Source organism: Polistes fuscatus, unplaced genomic scaffold (genome assembly GCF_010416935.1).
Source record: "Polistes fuscatus isolate 324 unplaced genomic scaffold, CU_Pfus_HIC Scaffold9, whole genome shotgun sequence".
Taxonomy (NCBI): domain Eukaryota; kingdom Metazoa; phylum Arthropoda; class Insecta; order Hymenoptera; family Vespidae; genus Polistes; species Polistes fuscatus.
In genome coordinates, this window is record NW_025113173.1 from 7525865 (window position 1) to 7545153 (window position 19289).

Here is a 19289-nt window from a genome sequence, read left to right on the forward strand (position 1 = left end):
GATATAATATATATATAAAGATTTTTAATTACAAAGGATTATATTGAAATTCTATTTGCAATTTAGTACGCTTATTAGAAGAAAAAAAAAAGAAACTGAAAAAAAAAAGAAACTATAACAAAAATTATTTTTTAGAAAATATCTCTTCTATCGAATCTTTATATATAAATTCATAAATTAGTTTATTCATTATTTATTAACAATTACATTTCAAACAAATTATCTAATTGCAAATTTTGCACGTGAAGATTATCATTATATCGATAGATCGATTTTAATTTAAAAGATAATAAATAAAATGAACTAAAAAACAAACAAAAAAGAAAGGAAAAGAAGAAGAGAATCATATTTATCTTTCTTTATTTTTTTTTCACTTTTCAGAACGACGGATAAATGCCTGAATGATACGAACAGCTGACCATCGCCAGGACAAGTTTACAAAAAAAAAAATAAATAAATAATTAAATAAATAAATAAATACAAAATAAACACGACCAAATATATTATACCAAAAGAGATGAGAAATTAAAAAACGAGTACTCTTCGTTTCTTCTCTCTGCACGATGTTTTAATAATATTATTAATAATATTAATAATAATAATAATAATAATAATAATAATAATAATAAGAATAACGAAATAATAATTATACGAAACTCTACCGAATTCACAATCGTAATATATACAATATACATACATATATCTATATACATGACGTATATATAATAATATAATTATATACATAATTATATACATATCCGTCTTTTTAAACTTCGTTGTGTGAAACTGTGAAATCCTTTACGAAAATTATTTCTCTCTCTCTCTCTCTCTCTCTCTCTCTTTCTCTTGTTTGTCTATCTCTTTCTCTTTCATGGTCTCTTTTTTCATAATTCAATCATTTTGCTAATTAATTTTTAATTATTTTTTGTTCACATAAACCACTTTTCTTTCAGCATTCAACCGATGTAGTACGTACGTAACATATGCACATTTAAATTGTACAAATTTAATGCGAACATTATTTTTTTTTTCTTTCTTTTTCTTTTTTTTCTTCTTCTCCTTCTTTGCTTTTTAATAATTTTTCATAATTTTTCGTATTTGTTTTTCTAATTAAATTTTTCTTTTTTTTTTTTCTTAGCATTCAACTGAAGTACGTATGTATATATGTATACGTATACACGTTTACATTTGAATTCTGCTTTTTAATTAAGCATTTAAGAGCCCCACGTGCGCATTTGTATAACCTTTATTTTATTATTTTTAATTATAATATACGCTGGTAAAATTTTGTTAAATGAAACTAGGACAATCTGTATATAATATATGTATATAAGTATATGTGTAATACTTAGTATACATATTTATATGTATGCGTATGCATAATTTAAATTTAAAATTGGTCGCGTATCGTAACATTTTCAATGAAAACATCTAATTTCTTCATAATATTTCCTTTCTGTTCTAATCAAGATTTTGTTTGATCAGTATTCAACAAAAATATATGTGCATATAACGTATATATAAAAAAATACGTTTATCAAAGTTTATTTTAATTGTTCTAATTTTCTAAACTATCTTTCTCTCATTTATTTCTAATCGCAATATTTCTCTTTCATTTAGTCAGATGGAAATTTTGTTTAATTTTTATCCCCTATCAAATTCATTCAAAATTCAACACAACAATAATAACAACAACAAAATATGTATATACGTATTTATATATTATAAAATTCATCATAACAAAATGAAATCCCCATACGTAAACTATCTCTTTCTCTCTCATTCACTTATCCACCTCTCTCTCTCTCTCTCTCTCTCTCTCTTTCGCAATATCATTTCTACATTTTTCTAATCTATTATTTCAATTTGTTCCTTATATATAAAAACCAAAAAAAAAAAAACAGAAAATAAAAAATTTTCAGCATTCAACGATAAAATAATATTACGTATATAAATATCACTTCAAACAAATAGGTAAGTTATTAGGTGATGATGACTTTTAATAAAACTTTTAGATAAAATATATATATATATGTGTGTGTGATATTAAAAAAAAACCAAAAAAAAAAGGATTGTCATCGAGGATTGGCATAATCCAGTATATAAAATAACTATTCAACACATTATGCCGTTTTGAAGGATAAAAAATTGATCATCGATGGATCATCGATTTAACAACGATAATCAAAATATTTCAAATACACATTTCGAATACACACATTGTGTACATTTGTGTGTGTCGGTACGTGTGTTAGTTATACACATATTCTCTCTCTTTCTCATACCTAATCAATAATTTATTTTCTTTTTTTTCTATCTTTTTGTCGTTTGCTTTTATATATACATATATATATGTGTGTATATATATATGTGTGTATATATATATATATATATATGTATGTATGTACATATTGCTTTTGAACGATAGCCTAAGTACACACGAGCATATTTTATACGTCAGCCAATGGCAAGTTGCATAATAATATCGTTGGCAAGTAAGCTAGCTCTTGTGTTTTTAAAAAAATAATTCGGCTCTACTTTCCGGTACGCTAATTCATATTTATATACGTATATACATATATACATGGTTTCAGTTAAAACGAAGAAAAATAAAAAAGGGATATGTATATACATATATATATATATATATGTATAACGATGAAGGACAAAGTTTGAACCATTTAAAAGTACTTACTTACTGCCTTGTGTAAAAATAAAATGCGATTGTACATAATCGATTTATTCGTACTTTATTAATAATTACATTAACATATAAATATTCCCATCCCATTTTGTAAAATTGATCATTTACTTATGTAGTAATAATAATAATAATAATTTATATTATTATTTAATTAATATAATAATATAATAAATATATAAAATAATATATAAAAATAATAATAAATTAAATTAATAATTTAATTTAATTATTATTATTATTATTATTATTATTATTATTATTATTATAATTTAATGTACTGATATAAATTGTGTATAATAATTATATTATTATTTATTTATTTATTTATTTATTTAATATTATATTTTAACGGTTTGTGTGCTTTTTTTCTCGTTTTCGGCCGAGTTTGCCTTATTTTGCAAATCTCGGACGTTTTTGTTCGTTTTTATTTATTTATTTAATTGTTTACCTTTATAGAAATAATTTAGTTATAAAGATAGGAGGAATGAATAATTAATTATAAATAAAAAGGAAATGTTGATTATATCACGCACAGCTGATTATCGAGAAACATTACAAACTCTTACGCGCGGAATATTATTATTATCTAATTAATATAATTGATAAATGTGATGCGCGAAAAATTGTTTCTTATTAAATCAGCTTTGTTATTCCTCTCTTCATAGGATTTATTTACCCCTCTGTGCCAAATTATCATTAATAATTTTCCGCTTTTAAAAGTAATATTATCGCAGTATTATTTTATATTCGCCAAAGTCGAAGAAGTTGTGTAACATTATTGAAATCCCATTTAATATTATGCTTTGAAAATTTCCTATTAGATAATTAAAGTATGAATTAATATTCAATTTAATGAAAAGCTATAAAAGTAGAAATCTATAAATTAAAAAGAAAAAAAGAATAAAAAGAAAAAAAAATAAAAGAAAAATAATCACAAATTAAAATACACATATTTATACACACACATATATATAAATAAATTAAATCGAAAAAATCAAACTAAATGAACGGAAGAAGTAATAAAAATAAAAAAAAAAGTAACACACAATTAATAATAAATTCATTATTAAATTCAAATTAATAAATTCAAATTAATAAATTCACAATGTATTGTTCAATCATCGGATAATATGATAGTATAAAAAAAAAAAAAACATAAATAAAATACTCGAATAAGAATATATTTAACGATAAATAAAATGAACGCAAAAATATATATATATAAGTATAAATATGTGTATATAAAATGAAATAGAAAAAATTAGATTAAAAATAAATAATAGTACAGAGAAAAAAAAAGAAAGAAAAAGAAAAATAATAGAAATATTTAATAATGAAGGAGGACAAGGGATGAGAAGCTAATGTTGAATTTTATCTTCCTGGGCTTGATCAGAGGGTACCACCGATCTGTACGGTCCGACGCAGTCGAAGTTTCCCGAACGAGAGTGAAACAACCGATCGTGCAGCCGATTTTGAAGATTTTCTTTCATCTCGATCGGGTAAGTTTGTTGGATAATAAAAGAAAAAAAAAAAAGAAGAAGAAAACAATTTAAACCGAGTACTTACCGATGTTCCTCAGGTGTGACCGGTGTTTCAACCACCGACCAGCAAGAAAGGAAGGAAGATGATAATCAAAGATCTCGGAAAGAACATCGGCAACAAAATCAGCTGAAACGTGACGAACAACGAGAAAATGACGAACAGGAAGTGGAAGAAGAAGAAGAAGAAGAAGAAGAGGGGGAGGAGGAAGAGGATCATTGGAAAGATGCATCACCGTTAACCCCAATTTGCAGTCCTAGGATGAAAAAACAATTAAAAATGTTGCCGAAGAAAGAAGAAGGAATGGATGATTATACGTCGAGAAAATTTGACACGGGTACGTATCATACATATCTTGTAAAGGGATCGTTGAAGGTGAATGAGGAAAATGAGGAGGAGGAGGAGGATGAGGAGGAGGAGTATGCGATCACGCCAACTGCTGCTGTTGCTGCTGAGACTACTATGTCGATAGTTAAGAAGAAAGATGGCAAAGAAATTGATGAGATTTCAGACGTGATAACGAGAGTCGAACAACAAGCTGCACCTAAGGTTAAATTAAAGAAGAAGAATGAAGAAGAAGAAGAAGAAGATGATATTAAAACAAAGGACAAAATGAATATAAAAGAAAGGACAGATAAAGATGATGGTAAAAGTGTTGATTTATCCGATAGGACATCAACGTTAAGAAGAAAAATAATATCAGACGACGATAAACGTAAGAGTTTAACGAGTTATAATAATTTGGAGTCAAGGTCAGAACCATCGGGATTACCAGCAGCATCATCGTCGCAAGAACAACAGGAACAACCGGTAACCTCGAGCGAAACGTTGGATAAATCGGAAGAATCCTCGGATAGGGTTTTAAAAAAGAGAATAAAAGGTGAGAAGGATGACGACGTTTGTTCCGGTGTTAAGAGAAGATCAAAGAGGAGAGGTGACGGTGGAGAGAGGGATAGAAGATCTAAAGATGGGGAAGGAACTACGACGAGTAGTAGGAGGAGGTCCAGGGAGGAGAGGAAGAGTCTAAAAGAACAGGAGTGCATCGAGAGGGTCACTCAGTATCTCAGCAAGCACAGCTCGCTAACCGCATTTACCGATCCCTATTCCTATTCGACGTTTGACGAGGATAGTTCGTTGTTACGAAGCTTGGACGACGAAAGGAAGAAACGAATGGAACGTGAAGCTGCTGATAAACAAAAAGAAGAAGGAAAAGGTAAGGATGGAGGAAGAGGAGGAGAAGGAGGAGGAAAGGGTGGGGAAGAAGAAATAATCGACGAATCTAAAGTTGATCAAGAAGAAGAAGAAAAAGAAACTAGCACAAAACTAGAACCGTGTAAATTGGTTAAAACTATTGGTGAGGAACAAGTAATAAGTGGTGTACATTTATCAGTGGATTCTATTAACTTCAGAGTGTTCGATACTAGAGGTTTGTCCGTTGAATATTTAAATAGATCGTTGAAAACTTCTATATCCGATACGGAAGTAGTGAAAGCTACGAAACCAAGAGCGAGTTCGTTGAGGAAAAGGAAAGGTACTGTTTCGAGTGAATCATCTAAGGAATCTCTTTTGGAGGAATCCAAGAAAGAAGTTAGGATAAGGGAGACAGTGCAAGAGATATTTTTCGAGGATAGTAACGATCAATTGTCTTCTTATCTTATTCCCGAAGTACAATTGGTCAAGGCTAGGATTATTACTGCCGAGGAAGCTGCATTAGGGAGATTGGAAAATACCGATGTCAAAATGGTTGACGTTTGTTCGCCCGCCGAAGTTGTCGTAGTTAAACAACAACGTGACCGGGACGATATTTCTCAAAGGGTCGAAACCAGTAAAAGATTTTCTTCGCAACTTCAATTACCAACTTTGGGTAAATCAACCTCCGAAAATACTTTGACGGATGGCAAAGATTTATTGGACGACAACAAAGTATCCGAGAGAAACATCAAACCGGAAATACTTTTGGATTTGTCCAAAGTATCCGAATTGCTGGACGATAATGTTACTAAAACGGACAAAGATATGGATAGTAAAGACAAAAAGGTACTCAGTAGGACAGGTAGTGAAGGTTCAAAGAGAGGATTCACCGGTGCGAAAAGTAAATTCCTTGATAAACAACGTGTACCTCCCCTTAAGGTTAGTGTACTATCATTGCCTAGTGAACCGGAACCGGAACCGGAACTGGAACCGGAACTGGAACCGGAACCGGAACTTACAACTTTGCCCGAGGACGTTTTAGTGATTCGAAAAGATCATTACAAATTAGGAGACGACAAATCAATCAACGAATTCGATAACGATGAATCAAGGTAAGCAACAAAGTTTTCTTTTTCTTTTCCTTGTTTTTTCTTTTTTTTCGTTTCCTCTTTTTCAACGCGCCAGAACGCGTTGAGAAATAAATAATTCTTCTAAGGAGGGCTAGGGGGAGGGGGAGGGAGAGGAAGATGAATAATTTATTTCGTCGTGTTCGTATAAGTGTGGTTGAAATTTTGATAACCTTTTCGAGTGGATATTCGAGTAAATATTATTAGGTCGAAAGTTCAAATGTTTCAACCCCCCCTCCCCCCGCCCCTTTCCCCCTGTCCCTAGATTTTTGGAAAACGGGAAAACTTGTAGGGCTTGTTTTTAAAGAGTTTACTTAAAGTTACGATGGGGTGATTGAGAAAGCGTAAGGGGAGATAAGAAGGGTCTTTCGATAAGAAGGGGGAGAAATGTCAAGATTTAATAGTCTTATAATGATGTGTATAATGATTCCAATAACAATAATAATAATAATAATAATAATAATAATAATAAAATAATAAAATATAAGGATAAAGTTTATAATAAGACGGTGATTTGTTAGTAACGGTTAAGGTAAAATAGAAAAAAATTAGTTTCTTTTAGGAACGGGGTTGGTACGGTGGAAAAGGTAAGGATATAATTTATAATCCGTTAATAGAGTTAGGGGAAAATCGGTAGCCTAATCGATTATCGCTAACAGTATGCACGACGACGGGCTTCGAACGTCGATTAACAAACAGCGTTGTGTACATGTGTGTATATATATATATATGTATATGTATATATACTATACTTCAGGTATATCGTAAATCTTGTCGGTCCCTTAGATTAGGGCTGGATTACACGTCTGCTAGAGTAGAATAGAATAGAATAGGTGTACACATATAGAGAGATAGCACAATTATTCTGCGGAATGTAGGTCATTTCTTGTAAAGCCGCGAAAATTTTTCTTTTTTTTTCCCTACCATCCTCGATGGTACGTAGCGTACGGAAAAAGTCGTCTACCCTGTTACCATATTTTACTAAATATTTTTTAAAGTATTATATTATTATTATTATTATTATTAACTTTATAAAATATTAATAAAATTTCTCTAATACAAATAGGCGCTCTATAAATGATATTATAATTAATAAAATGATTTTTACCATGTTACCATATTTTATTAAATATTTTTTAAAGTATTATGTTATTATTATTATTATTATTAATTTTATAAAATATTAATAAAATTTCTCTAATACAAATAGGCGCTCTATAAATGATATAATTAATAAAATGATTTTTACCATGTTACCATATTTTTTTAAATATTTTTTAAAGTATATTATTATTATTATTATTATTATTATTATTATAACTTTATAAATATTATAAAATTTCTCTAATACAAATAGGCGCTCTATAAATGATACTACATAATTAATAAAATAATTTTTACTACGTTACCATATTTTACTAAATATTTTTTAAAATATTATATTATTATTATTTTTATTATTATTATTAACTTTATGAAATAATAATAACATTTCTAATAAATAGTAGAAGGGGGTTCTATAATTAATATTCGAACGATCGAACGATTATCGAATGCAAATATCATTTTCTTGAATTGAAATATTCATTCCTTTTTAACATGATTTTTTTATTTGAATTTAGTTTCATAGGTTTGTCGATTAAAAAGAAAGATATACGTGTGCGATCGATTATTAAAATAAATATCATTAATCCTTCTTTTTTTTCTCTCTTATAATTTTCATACACTCAAGTTAACTTTCAAGTTTTTTTTAATTTAATAATACAAATGTATCTCGATACTGTACAATCCGATCGCTTATTCCTGCAAAGCAACATTTTATTATATCCATTATAATTTGCATTTGTAAATAAAAAAATTAAGAGAAGAAAAAAAAAAGGAAAAGAAAAAGAAAAACTAGAAAATAATTCTTTGTTTTTTTTTTTTCGTTGGTCAAGTTGCTCATTCGAATTCATTTGCAAGTTCTTTTCTTATATTTTCTTTCCTTTTCTTTCCTTTTCTTTTCTATTCTTTTTTTGTTTGTTAGCGAATGTTTACGTACGTCTAGTTTAAGAATGGAATAATTTAGAATAACCTTCGTTTCGCTTTAGTATTACATGTAACTAACAATAAGCCTTAGGTATAGTTAGTTTTCGTTTCGGAATACGATAGTTATGCAATAAACGAAGAAGACGATACTGAAGTATCGATTACATTAACTGTGAACAATTAACGTTATAACTTTTCAAAGTATTATTTCCATATATATATATATAGAATGTGAATTATAATAATATATATTAATATATAATATATAATTAATTTATATATAATAATTAATATATAATTAATATATAATAATATATAATATATATTATTATATAATACAATGTAAATTTTATTTTAATATATATATATATATATATTTAATATTATATTTTATAATTTTTATATATTAATATTATTTTTATTTAATATATATATTTAATATTATTATATTTAATGTATATATTAAAATAAAATTTATATATTATATTTATAATTTATTTATTTATATTTAATAAATTAATCTTATAAATTATATTAATATATATATATACGTTAGTAATAAAAATTCAAATTATTTTTTTTTCCATTTCGATAGTATTATTAATGATAAAAAGGATAGATACTCGAATTGTGTAAATAATTATCGTTAAATGTGACTTGTGTTTTCCTTTTCAAACGTTTTAATGCACGAATGAATACATTCGCGTTTAGAAAAAAAGAAAAAAAAGAAAAAAAAGATACATACTTATGTTAATTAAATAGAAAGATAATAATCTCGCGTAAACAATTTGAAACGTATAAAACTTTTTGCGTTCATAAATCCGGAGACGGATAAAAAATATAGTTTGTACGTATGTGTTTTTGTTGTGTGTACGACGTGTACGTGCGCGAATTAGACAGAGAAAGACAAATGGTTGTTGGTTGTGTGTTTAACAATATGATTAAAAAGAGAAAGAAAATTTTATATTTTAAATGAAAGAAATAATATTATTTTAAAGAAAGAGGGACGGTGGAGGAGGAGCAGGAGGAGCAGGAGGATGAGGAGGAGGAGGAGGTTGGGGAGGGGTAGTAATAACAACTGAAAGAAAATGAGAATGATAAAAATTAAATTGAAAAAAAGACAAGAGAGAGACTATGTTAATAAAAAAAATGAATTAAGAATACCAGTGTGTTTTTTAAAAGAGATAAAGACATTAAGTGTTACGAAGAAACGAAGAAAAAAGGATAATTTAATTTTTTCAAAGGATAGAAATAAGAGAGATAGAGAGAGAGAGAGAGATGGATAAAGTATTAAAATCAAAGTAATAAAAAGAGATAAAAAGAATGAAAATGTTTGATGGGAGAAAGAAAAGATAAATAAAATCATTGATTACATAAAAAAGAAAAAAGAATAATTGAATAGGCTAACACAGTAAAGAAAATTAAAAAAAAAAAGAAAAAAAAAGAAAACGAATGAAGTGTTAAAAAGAGAGAAAAATAAAGAAAATATTTAAAAGAGAAAAGAAGAGATAGAGATAGAGATAACGAGTTCAAGATAATCGGTGTAAAAAACATTGAAATAAAAAAAAGAAAATAAAACGTTAAGAAAACTAAAGAAAGAAAGAAAGAAAGAGAGAGAGAGAGAGAGGTTTAGAAAAAAGTAGAAGAGTTCTATATACATACATACGTATCTACACGTATATACATGTGGGTGGGTGGGTGAGTGGAAAATGAGGAAGGAGAAAACTAAATATTCTTGCGATAAAAAGAGAGAGAGAGAGAGAGAAAATGAAAAATAAAAATAAAGATAAAGAAAAGAAAAGAAAAGAAAAGAGAGAGAACAAATGTAAGAAAATCAATTTTGTATAATAGAAAAAATAAAATATCAAATAATAAAAGAGGTAAAAAGTATTAACAAAAGAGAGAAAGAGAAAGAGAAAGAGAGAGAGAGAAAGAGATAGAAATAAAGAAGAAATAGGTGGGAGTTCTTTATATATATATATATATACGTGAATTTGTGTGGGAGGAAAAGAAGGAAAGAAGCAGAGAGAGAGAGAGAGAGAGAGAGAGAGAGAGAGTAAACGGTTGTTTGAGAAAGATAAAAGATAAGGAAAGAAAGATAACCAATGTGAGAAAATCGATCTATGTATTACACAATGATAAAATAGAAAAACTAACAATAAAATGTTAATAAAAAAAAAAATAAAAAGAGAGAGAGAGAGAGAGTGAGTTTAGTATAAAGAAGAAAGAAAAGAAAGGGGAATAGTTTTCTATACTCATACGTACACACACCCCACCTATATATATATATATATATATATATTCTTGTACATTAGAGTGTGGGTAGAAAAGAAGGTAGGAAGGTAGGAGAAAAGTAAATGCGCCTGCGAGAAAGAGTGAGAAGGATAGTAGTAAGTTTACGATCGGCATAGTAAGTCAGTCAGTCGCGTGGTGTTTCCAACTCTTCCTGCGTTTCTCCTACGATTCCTCTCTAGAATTACTCTCCTCTCTTCTCCTCTCTTCTCCTCTCCTCTCTTCTCTTCTCTTCTCTTCTTTAGTCTCTGGTTTCTTGAAGTACTATTACTACCACTACTACTACCACACGTCTATGTATGCGTGTATATGTGTGTATGTGTATGTATGTATGTGTGTGCGTGTGTGTATGTGTTTTATCTTTGCTAGCTAACGTTAGCTCGAAGGAAATCGTGCGGACTCTCTCTCTCTCTCTCTTTCTTTCTCTTTCTCTTTCTTTCTCTCTCTCTCTCCTTCGAACTTAGGTTTACTCGCGCGCGCAACCGAAGAGCACAACCACAGTTACAGCGCGCTTGTTTATTAGATCAGAGAGTAAGCCAGTTTGCAGTGACGCACGACCTGTTCGGAGACACACACCGCGGGAACTCCGAGAGTGAAACAACACCCAACCAACACCTTCATTTTATATTATACTCGCGTTTAACGTTCGTAATAACAATCTTCTTCTTGTTCGATCGGTTTTAAAAAGAAAAAAAAAAAAAGAAGATAAAAGAAAAAAGAAAAGGTTTCTTTTTTTTGCACAAGTTTATTCACGATATAAAAAAGTACAAACGATTTGTTACACTGTATACTTGCTGCCCCTTTCTTACATTTCAAATTATATTTTCATACAGCCCTTTCTTCCCCCCCCTCTTAACCCACCCACTCCCCTCGGCTTCTCCCCATAACTTCTCTTAGGTTATATATATATTTTGATTTTTGTGTGTGCTGTGTATACGAGTGTGTACGTGTGTACGTGAGTGCGTGCTTGCCTGCGTGTGCGTTGTTTTCATCTCGAGAAAGAATTTTTCACGAGGTACGAAGTACGAATGGTATCATCCTAGACTCAAATTTCTATTCACGTGTATTTTCGAATATTTTATTTCCGATTCTGTTCTTTTTCTCCGAACCCTTTTAATGTCCCTTCTTCTTCAATTTTATCTTCTCCCTTTTGTAACCCTTATTTATATATTGTATATTGTTTCTTTGGAATGTTTTAAGTAGAAGTATTATAAAAATGTTGTTATTACTGTTTTGATTTTTTCCTCTTGGAAATATACGTTGCTTCTATTTTATTTTATTTTTCTTTCTTTCTTTCTCTCATTGTTAAACGTTGTTTTATCTATTATCGTAAAAAATAGAGAGAGAGAGAGAGAGAGAGAGAATTTAAGTTGATTTTGCGGGCAGTCAACGTAACGGCGTTTGTTATTACTCATAAAACCGGAAGTGAAAGTCCGCAGTTATATGTCGCTTCTTTTTTTATTCTTCTTCTTCTTCTTTTTCTTCTTCTTCTTCTTCTTATTATTATTTCTTCGTGTCCGGTTATTTATTAATCGTTAGTACGAATAATTAAGAACAATCCTCCAGATAGAATTGTATTATTTATTTATTTATTTATTCGTTCGTTCGTTCGATTTATTTTTTTTATTTTTTTAATTAATGTCTTTTTTTTTAATTAATATTTTAGTAATGTTTTTTAATTAATGTTAATAAAAATTTCTCTCATTTAATAATAAACGTTTCTAACATTCGATGAAAAATGATTAATTAGATAAGTGATTGGAATAAATTAACGTTGTTTTTTTTTATGAAGCCAAAGGAGAATGAAATTGAAGTCTCGTTGAATCGATTGATTTGAATTACACAATAAGGTTGCAGAATAATAATAACGATTTAGAAAAATGTATTCTTCGTTATTTAATTTCGTATAATTAGTTTAAACTGAATTTTAATGAAACATTAACATCATTTTTATTATAAACAATTTTATATTTTATGAATATCAGACAATATTAAAATCATGATAATATTACAACAGTACAATGACGCATATAGCAATCATTTAATTACAATTTCAAATAATTATCTTCAATCGTTCTTTGAATTCTAATAATAGAAAACAATTTTCTAATAATTCAATCATATATACCAAACTGAAACTTTATATTTTTATATATATATATATACATTCCTTCGAATAAATTATACATAAATAATATTATAGGAAAACAAATATAAAATTAATATTATTCGAAAAATCGATCAAAGATAAAATAATTTGTCAAAAGTATTCTAATTAATCAAACGATCTAATAGAAAGCAACTATCTCACGTCTAAAATAATGATCCTAGAAATTAGAACTAAATGATGAACAAAAGGGTCTTATATATACATTCTGATAGGAAATAATATTAGAACTAGACATCAGACGTAAGGGAAAGCCCTTTCGTAATTAATAGAATCGTTCCGAACGATTGAACTTGCCCTGAGTTGGGTGTTCTTAATGGGTCAGTGCGGAAGACCTCTCGGTTCGTCGTTTCAGTGGATTCCTTTTTGTTGCTTCTAACCATTAGATCGAACTAGCATGAAGCCTGTTCGAGTATACTTTAGACTTCGATCGACTATTTCTATCTCTTTAACCCCCACCTGACATCCAACACCCCACCACTACCCAACAACTCACCTACAATTATATATATAGAACATATATACTCCTAACTATTGTTTTATTTCCTATTTTTTATTCGTTCATTTTCGAAAGGGAACATCGCATAACGTTACCTCGAAGATATTTCTTTCGTTTTAAGATTACAAGAACGTCCAGACGAACAGGAGCAGAAAAAACAACAGCAGCAGCAACAGCAACAGCAGGAATTAAAGAAAGAAGAAAAAGAAGAAGAAGAAGTTAAAGTAGAAGACGTTATCAAGGATCAAAAGGAAGAGTTAGGTGTGAAGGATTATGAAGAAATCCTCCGGCAGCAGGAGGAACGTCCGCTGCTGGAGGAAGATGAGATAATAAGTCGTCAAGAGGAAGAAGATAACTTGATAAGCAAAGAACATTCCTTGGAATATCAAAGCCAAACGTTGGAAAGTCAATTGGAATCTGTAAGCTGTTCTGGTCAAGAACCGTTAGTACCAGCACCAGTTGTACCGCGAAATTTCTTTAAATCCGTACCGGACAGTTGGAAACGCGAGGTTTGCGAAGACAGTTTCGAAGATATACAACGTAATTTCAAAGAGACGCAATATTCGCCGCGAGAAAAACGCGAGGTAGAAACTCAAACGATACAGGAGACCAAAAGTACGCAGTGCAGTCCCGAACAAAGTTTATCGAGTACCGCGGATATATTCGAGACTGCCGGTTTTCACGTTGCGTTGAGATTTTATCAAAGTCCCAAGAGGGAAGTGCAAACTCAGACTCAAGGGGAAAGTAAGAGCGTTCAATGTTCGTTGGACGATTTAATCTACAACGAATTGTCGTTGGATTATACGCGAGGAATCGTACAAACAAAAACTAGGGACAATCTTGTCGTTAGATCTGATAGAATACAAATTCAAGAATCTAAGAGTATTCAGTGTATACCGGAAGATATCTCAGGTGAAACACCGTCCAAATCGATAGAACGAAACCAAGAGGAAGAGGACGAGAAACAAAAGAAAGAAGAAGAACGAGAGGACACTTTTTTTAGTCCACGAAAAGAAGTAGAAGTTCAAACTTATCAAGAATCGAAAGCAATTCAATGTACCGATGAAGAGTTCCAATCTTACGAACCATCACAACAACGTCAATTAGAAAGATCATCATCGTCGTCGAGTAGCAGCAGACCGGTTACCCTAACAACGACAACTGTTGTTAGAAAACCCGAAACTTTGGTTTCACCGTCGCGTAAACTTACAACTGTTGTATTCGTCGAAGGTAAAACGATCATGACGGTCACGCAAAGAGATCACGACGGTAACGTCGCTTGGTCTAATCATTGGGGTCCCGAAAGACTCGTTGAAATTTACAGGGAACCTAAAACAAGTTTGGGACTTAGCATCGTTGGCGGAAAGGTGAGTTAATTATTATCAATTGCTTGTTGTTGTTGTTGTTGTAGTTATTTTTCTTCTATCATTCTCTCTCTTTCTCTCTCTTTTCTTTTTTTTTTTATTGTCACAATGTGAAATGATTATGATAGGCTAAATAGAAGACCACTTTGCTATGCGTTATTATGTTACTTTCAAATTCAAAAGATCAAGAATAAGAATCGTATTCCTTCTTCTCGTGTTAACCAACTTCTTCTTCTTCTTCTTCTGGTTCTGGTTCTGCTTCTTTTTCTTCTACTGTATGATACAAAATAACACACACACACATACGCACAAAAGATGAGGGACAAAAGAAGAATGGTCACGCTAGCGTTACGTTATTGAATGAAAGTGAATTTTTATTAGTTACATACGTACTACGTCGAGGCAAATTGATGTGTTATACCGTTTGAGAATAAAGTGGGTGGGTAGCGTGGTCTAGTACATACCTGTGCTCTATTATATACCGGGTGTTACGAATATAATAGGAATTTACGATCAACGAAACGTGTTTTACTTCAAAATGTAATCGTAATATATCGTTAAATTTAATAATCAAAATTAAGATGAAGGATCAGGTGAACGATGTTTTTTTGATCGATGATGATCGTTATGAAATATTTAATTACATGTCCGTGCTATATATAGGATGTTAGAAGTAAAATAGGAAATCAGGATTAACACGTGTTTTATCGATAATCGATTTACGTAACCTTTAATTACAATTGATTAGTATTATAGAATATTAATCACAAATATATGTTACATATAGGGTGTTGCTAATAAGAAAAACGAAGTAACAATTTCAATGAATTATACGTTATCAATCATTTCTTTTCTAATCAACGTAACTTTCAATTAAAATTGATTAATACCATAGAACATTAATTGCATACCAACGTTAAATACACGCTGTTGGAAATAAAAAAAATAACATTATAAAAAGAACAAATTTAATTTCGTATTATAAAGAATTTCTTTTGAATTTTTAATCAACGTAACACCTTTGATTAAAATTGATCAATGTTACGTTAAAAATTAGTGACGAATAGAAGACAAAAAGAAAAAAATTTTCAAGAAAATATATCGTTAATAAATAATTAAATTCAATGATTAATTATTAAATATCAGTGTGAGAGGGGGGCGAGGGTTTGAGTAGAGAAAGAAGAATTTAATTTTGAAAATTCATTTTATATGCAGTAGTAAGGGGTGGTAAATTCATAAAGAAAAAGAGAATCCTTTATGTTCTTATTATCCTGTATCAAAGTAATTCCGTTTCGTAACCGAAAGATATATGTACGATAGAGAGAGTAGTAGATGCATCGTATATAAGTATATTAATGCAGTTTCGTGACATTAAGCTGATAGGGTGAAGAGTGTGAGTGAGAGTGAATGAAATTGAACACGCGCGCGCGCGCGCATACGTATTATATGCATATCTGTGTGCATGATGGTGCGTGTGTGTGTATACATAATATATATATATATATATATGAGAAAGAGAACATGCTCGTTTCCTCTTACCGATAATTTGCACTCACAGTGAAACAGTCTAATGGAGAAAAGAAATTCGTTTAAAAGTTTCGTCTATATCGCTATCTAATAATAAAACCCCTATCGAGTTTGGTTTAAAAATGATTAGGAATTATATTACAAACGTATTCAATTTCAATTAGATAATGAAAAGTAATTGAAGATATAGAATAATAATAATATTATATTTATATATTATATAATATAAAATAATAATAATATTATATATTAATAATAATAATAATAATAATAATAATAATAATAATAATAATAATAGTTTATATATATATATATATATTAATTATAATATAACAGGTCTTCGTGGCTCAAGTGGTAGAGCGTTCTTTCGGTATGCGAAAGATCCTGGGTTCGAATCCCCCCGGGCCCTCTCGATTTGTTAAACAATTGAAGCTTGAATTTATTGGGAGAGTTCTTCGAACGAACAAAAATGCGTCAGGGTTGCGTTACCACTAAATAATAACTATAATATATATAGCCCTCCAAACCCAAAAGGGGCGGAGTAAGGAATAAAATAAAAATAAATAAAAAAATATAATATATATAATAAATAATATTATTATATATATATAGAATATAATATTATATAATATAGAATAATAAAAAAATATTATATATATATATATATGTAGTAAGAAATATATAGTATAATATAATAATACTAATTATATTATACATATTATATAATATATAATATATTTTATTATTAAAAAGAGAAAAAAAAGAGAATATGAAGTAAGTGGTGTAAAATAGGAAGATAACTTGGTTGGTTTCCCTGGAGTATCGTATTTTAATTAGAAAATTTTCTTCGGAGTTCTAATGAAACGGGGCGGGACGGAGGGGGGAAGGGAGGAAAAAGAAAAGATATTCATAAGTCATCTTGAAATTGGATGAAAACCGTGCGTTTAAATGAAAAGTTATTTTTGCGCGTGTGTTTGTGTGTGTGTGTGTGTGTGTGTTACGAGTTATTTAGATCGAAATTGCGCATCGTTAAAAAGATCTTTTATGTTTTTCGTACGAATAGAAGAAAATCTTCTAACGGGGATAGGATAATATCTTACAATACGTGTTGTTGGGAAATCGTTTAAATTAGGCACCACCAGTTCGTAAATCATTTTGATTTATATCATGCAAATAGCCGACACTGACAAAGACAGAGAGAGGGGGCAGAGAGAGAGAGAGAGAGAGAGAGAGAGAGAGAGAGAGAGAGAGAGAGATAAAGATAGAAGGTTAATCGATAACAATACGATTTTTCAGGTCGACTTACACAATGGCAGTTCCAGTAAGTCGCAGAATATTTCTGGGATATTTATTAAGAACGTTTTGCCTAACAGTCCTGCTGGAAGAACTGGAGAGTTGAAGGTAACAGAATAATAATTAGAGAGAGATAGAAAAAGAGAGGGATCATTAAATTGTCTTTTTTTTTTTTTTTTTTTTTGAAGAAATATGAGGTATAGTGTAAGTGAAAAATTGAACGAAAAGTTATTTAAAAAAAAGAATGTAGATTTAATATGTTGATAGATACGTAGGTGTATTGTCAAATATGAGGATCAAGATTTACCGAATTGATTCATAAATATGTATGATATTATATATATATATATTACAATCTAATAATATATCGTAAATATTCATGAATATTTTTATTATATGTATATTGCTTCTCTTATATAATTTTCTGATTTATATTGATACAAATATAATAAGAATTTTATATTTATGAATCAGCTATAGGTAAATAATATTTTTTGGCTGGATATAATAAAATTAATTTTATTTAAATAAAATCTAATAATATATCATAAATATTCATGAATATTTTTATATGTATATTGCTTACTCTTATATAATTTTCTGATTTATATTGATACAAATATAATAAGAATTTTATATTTATGAATCAACTATAGGTAAATAATATTTTTTGGCCGGATATTATAAAATGAATAATTTTATTTAAATAAAATCGATTCGATATTATATTGCAAAAAAGAAAAGAAAATAAAAAAAGAAGAAAAATTTAGTATTATAAATAATCACAATTATTATTCTACGCGCGATTCGTGATCGAAAAATATAAATTAATTCGTTAAAAATGAAGAGAGAAAGAGTAACAAATATAAACGTTTCATTATAATTATTTTTGTATTAATGATATTTTTACACAATGATATGCTGCGCGCGTAACATTTATTTATTTATTTAATTTATAATTTATTAACAAATCGATAAAGAAAAGAAGCCGCTGGGGCTGAAGGGGAGGGGGAGGATTGACAATGAATTGCAACGTGCGATTAATTAACAAATATTTAGATTATATAATATATATATTTAATTAATTATAATTATATTAAATATTAATTTATATATAATAATTAATAGTAATATATAAATATTAACAATGTTGCGTGTTTTTTTTTCTAATACTTTTTCTTCTTCTTTTCATCATTTTTTTGTCTACTTTTCATTCCAATTCTTTTTCGTTTTATTTTTTCTTTTTCTTTTTTTCTTTCTTTCTTTCTTTTTTTCTTTTTTTCTTTTTTATACAGATCGGTGACAGAATAATCGAAGTGGACGGAGTGGATCTGCGGAATAGTACACACGAACGAGCGGTCGAGGTCATTCAAGCTGCCGGAAATCCTGTCTGCCTCCTCGTCCAATCTCTGGTGCATCTGGTGAGAGACGATCTCGGCACGATCATCATCAAGCACTATACATATATATATATATATATATTTTTATTCTCAATGTTTTCTTACTAAAATCAAACCTTTCGTCGGTCAATAACGAACAAAACCGGAGGAGGAGGAGG

The 19289-nt window shown here is 29.3% G+C and overlaps 1 protein-coding gene across 1 annotated transcript in view; it reads left to right on the forward strand.

Annotated features, from left to right (window-relative positions):
- Positions 1-19289, forward strand: part of LOC122525516 — a 91678-nt gene that overhangs the window by 61879 nt on the left and 10510 nt on the right. Inside the window, exons 18-22 of the mRNA XM_043648362.1 lie at positions 4098-4203; positions 4284-6546; positions 13669-14914; positions 17735-17839; positions 19027-19152. Of these exons, the coding sequence (XP_043504297.1) occupies positions 4098-4203; positions 4284-6546; positions 13669-14914; positions 17735-17839; positions 19027-19152 (3846 nt within the window). The remainder of the gene's footprint in view (positions 1-4097; positions 4204-4283; positions 6547-13668; positions 14915-17734; positions 17840-19026; positions 19153-19289) is intronic.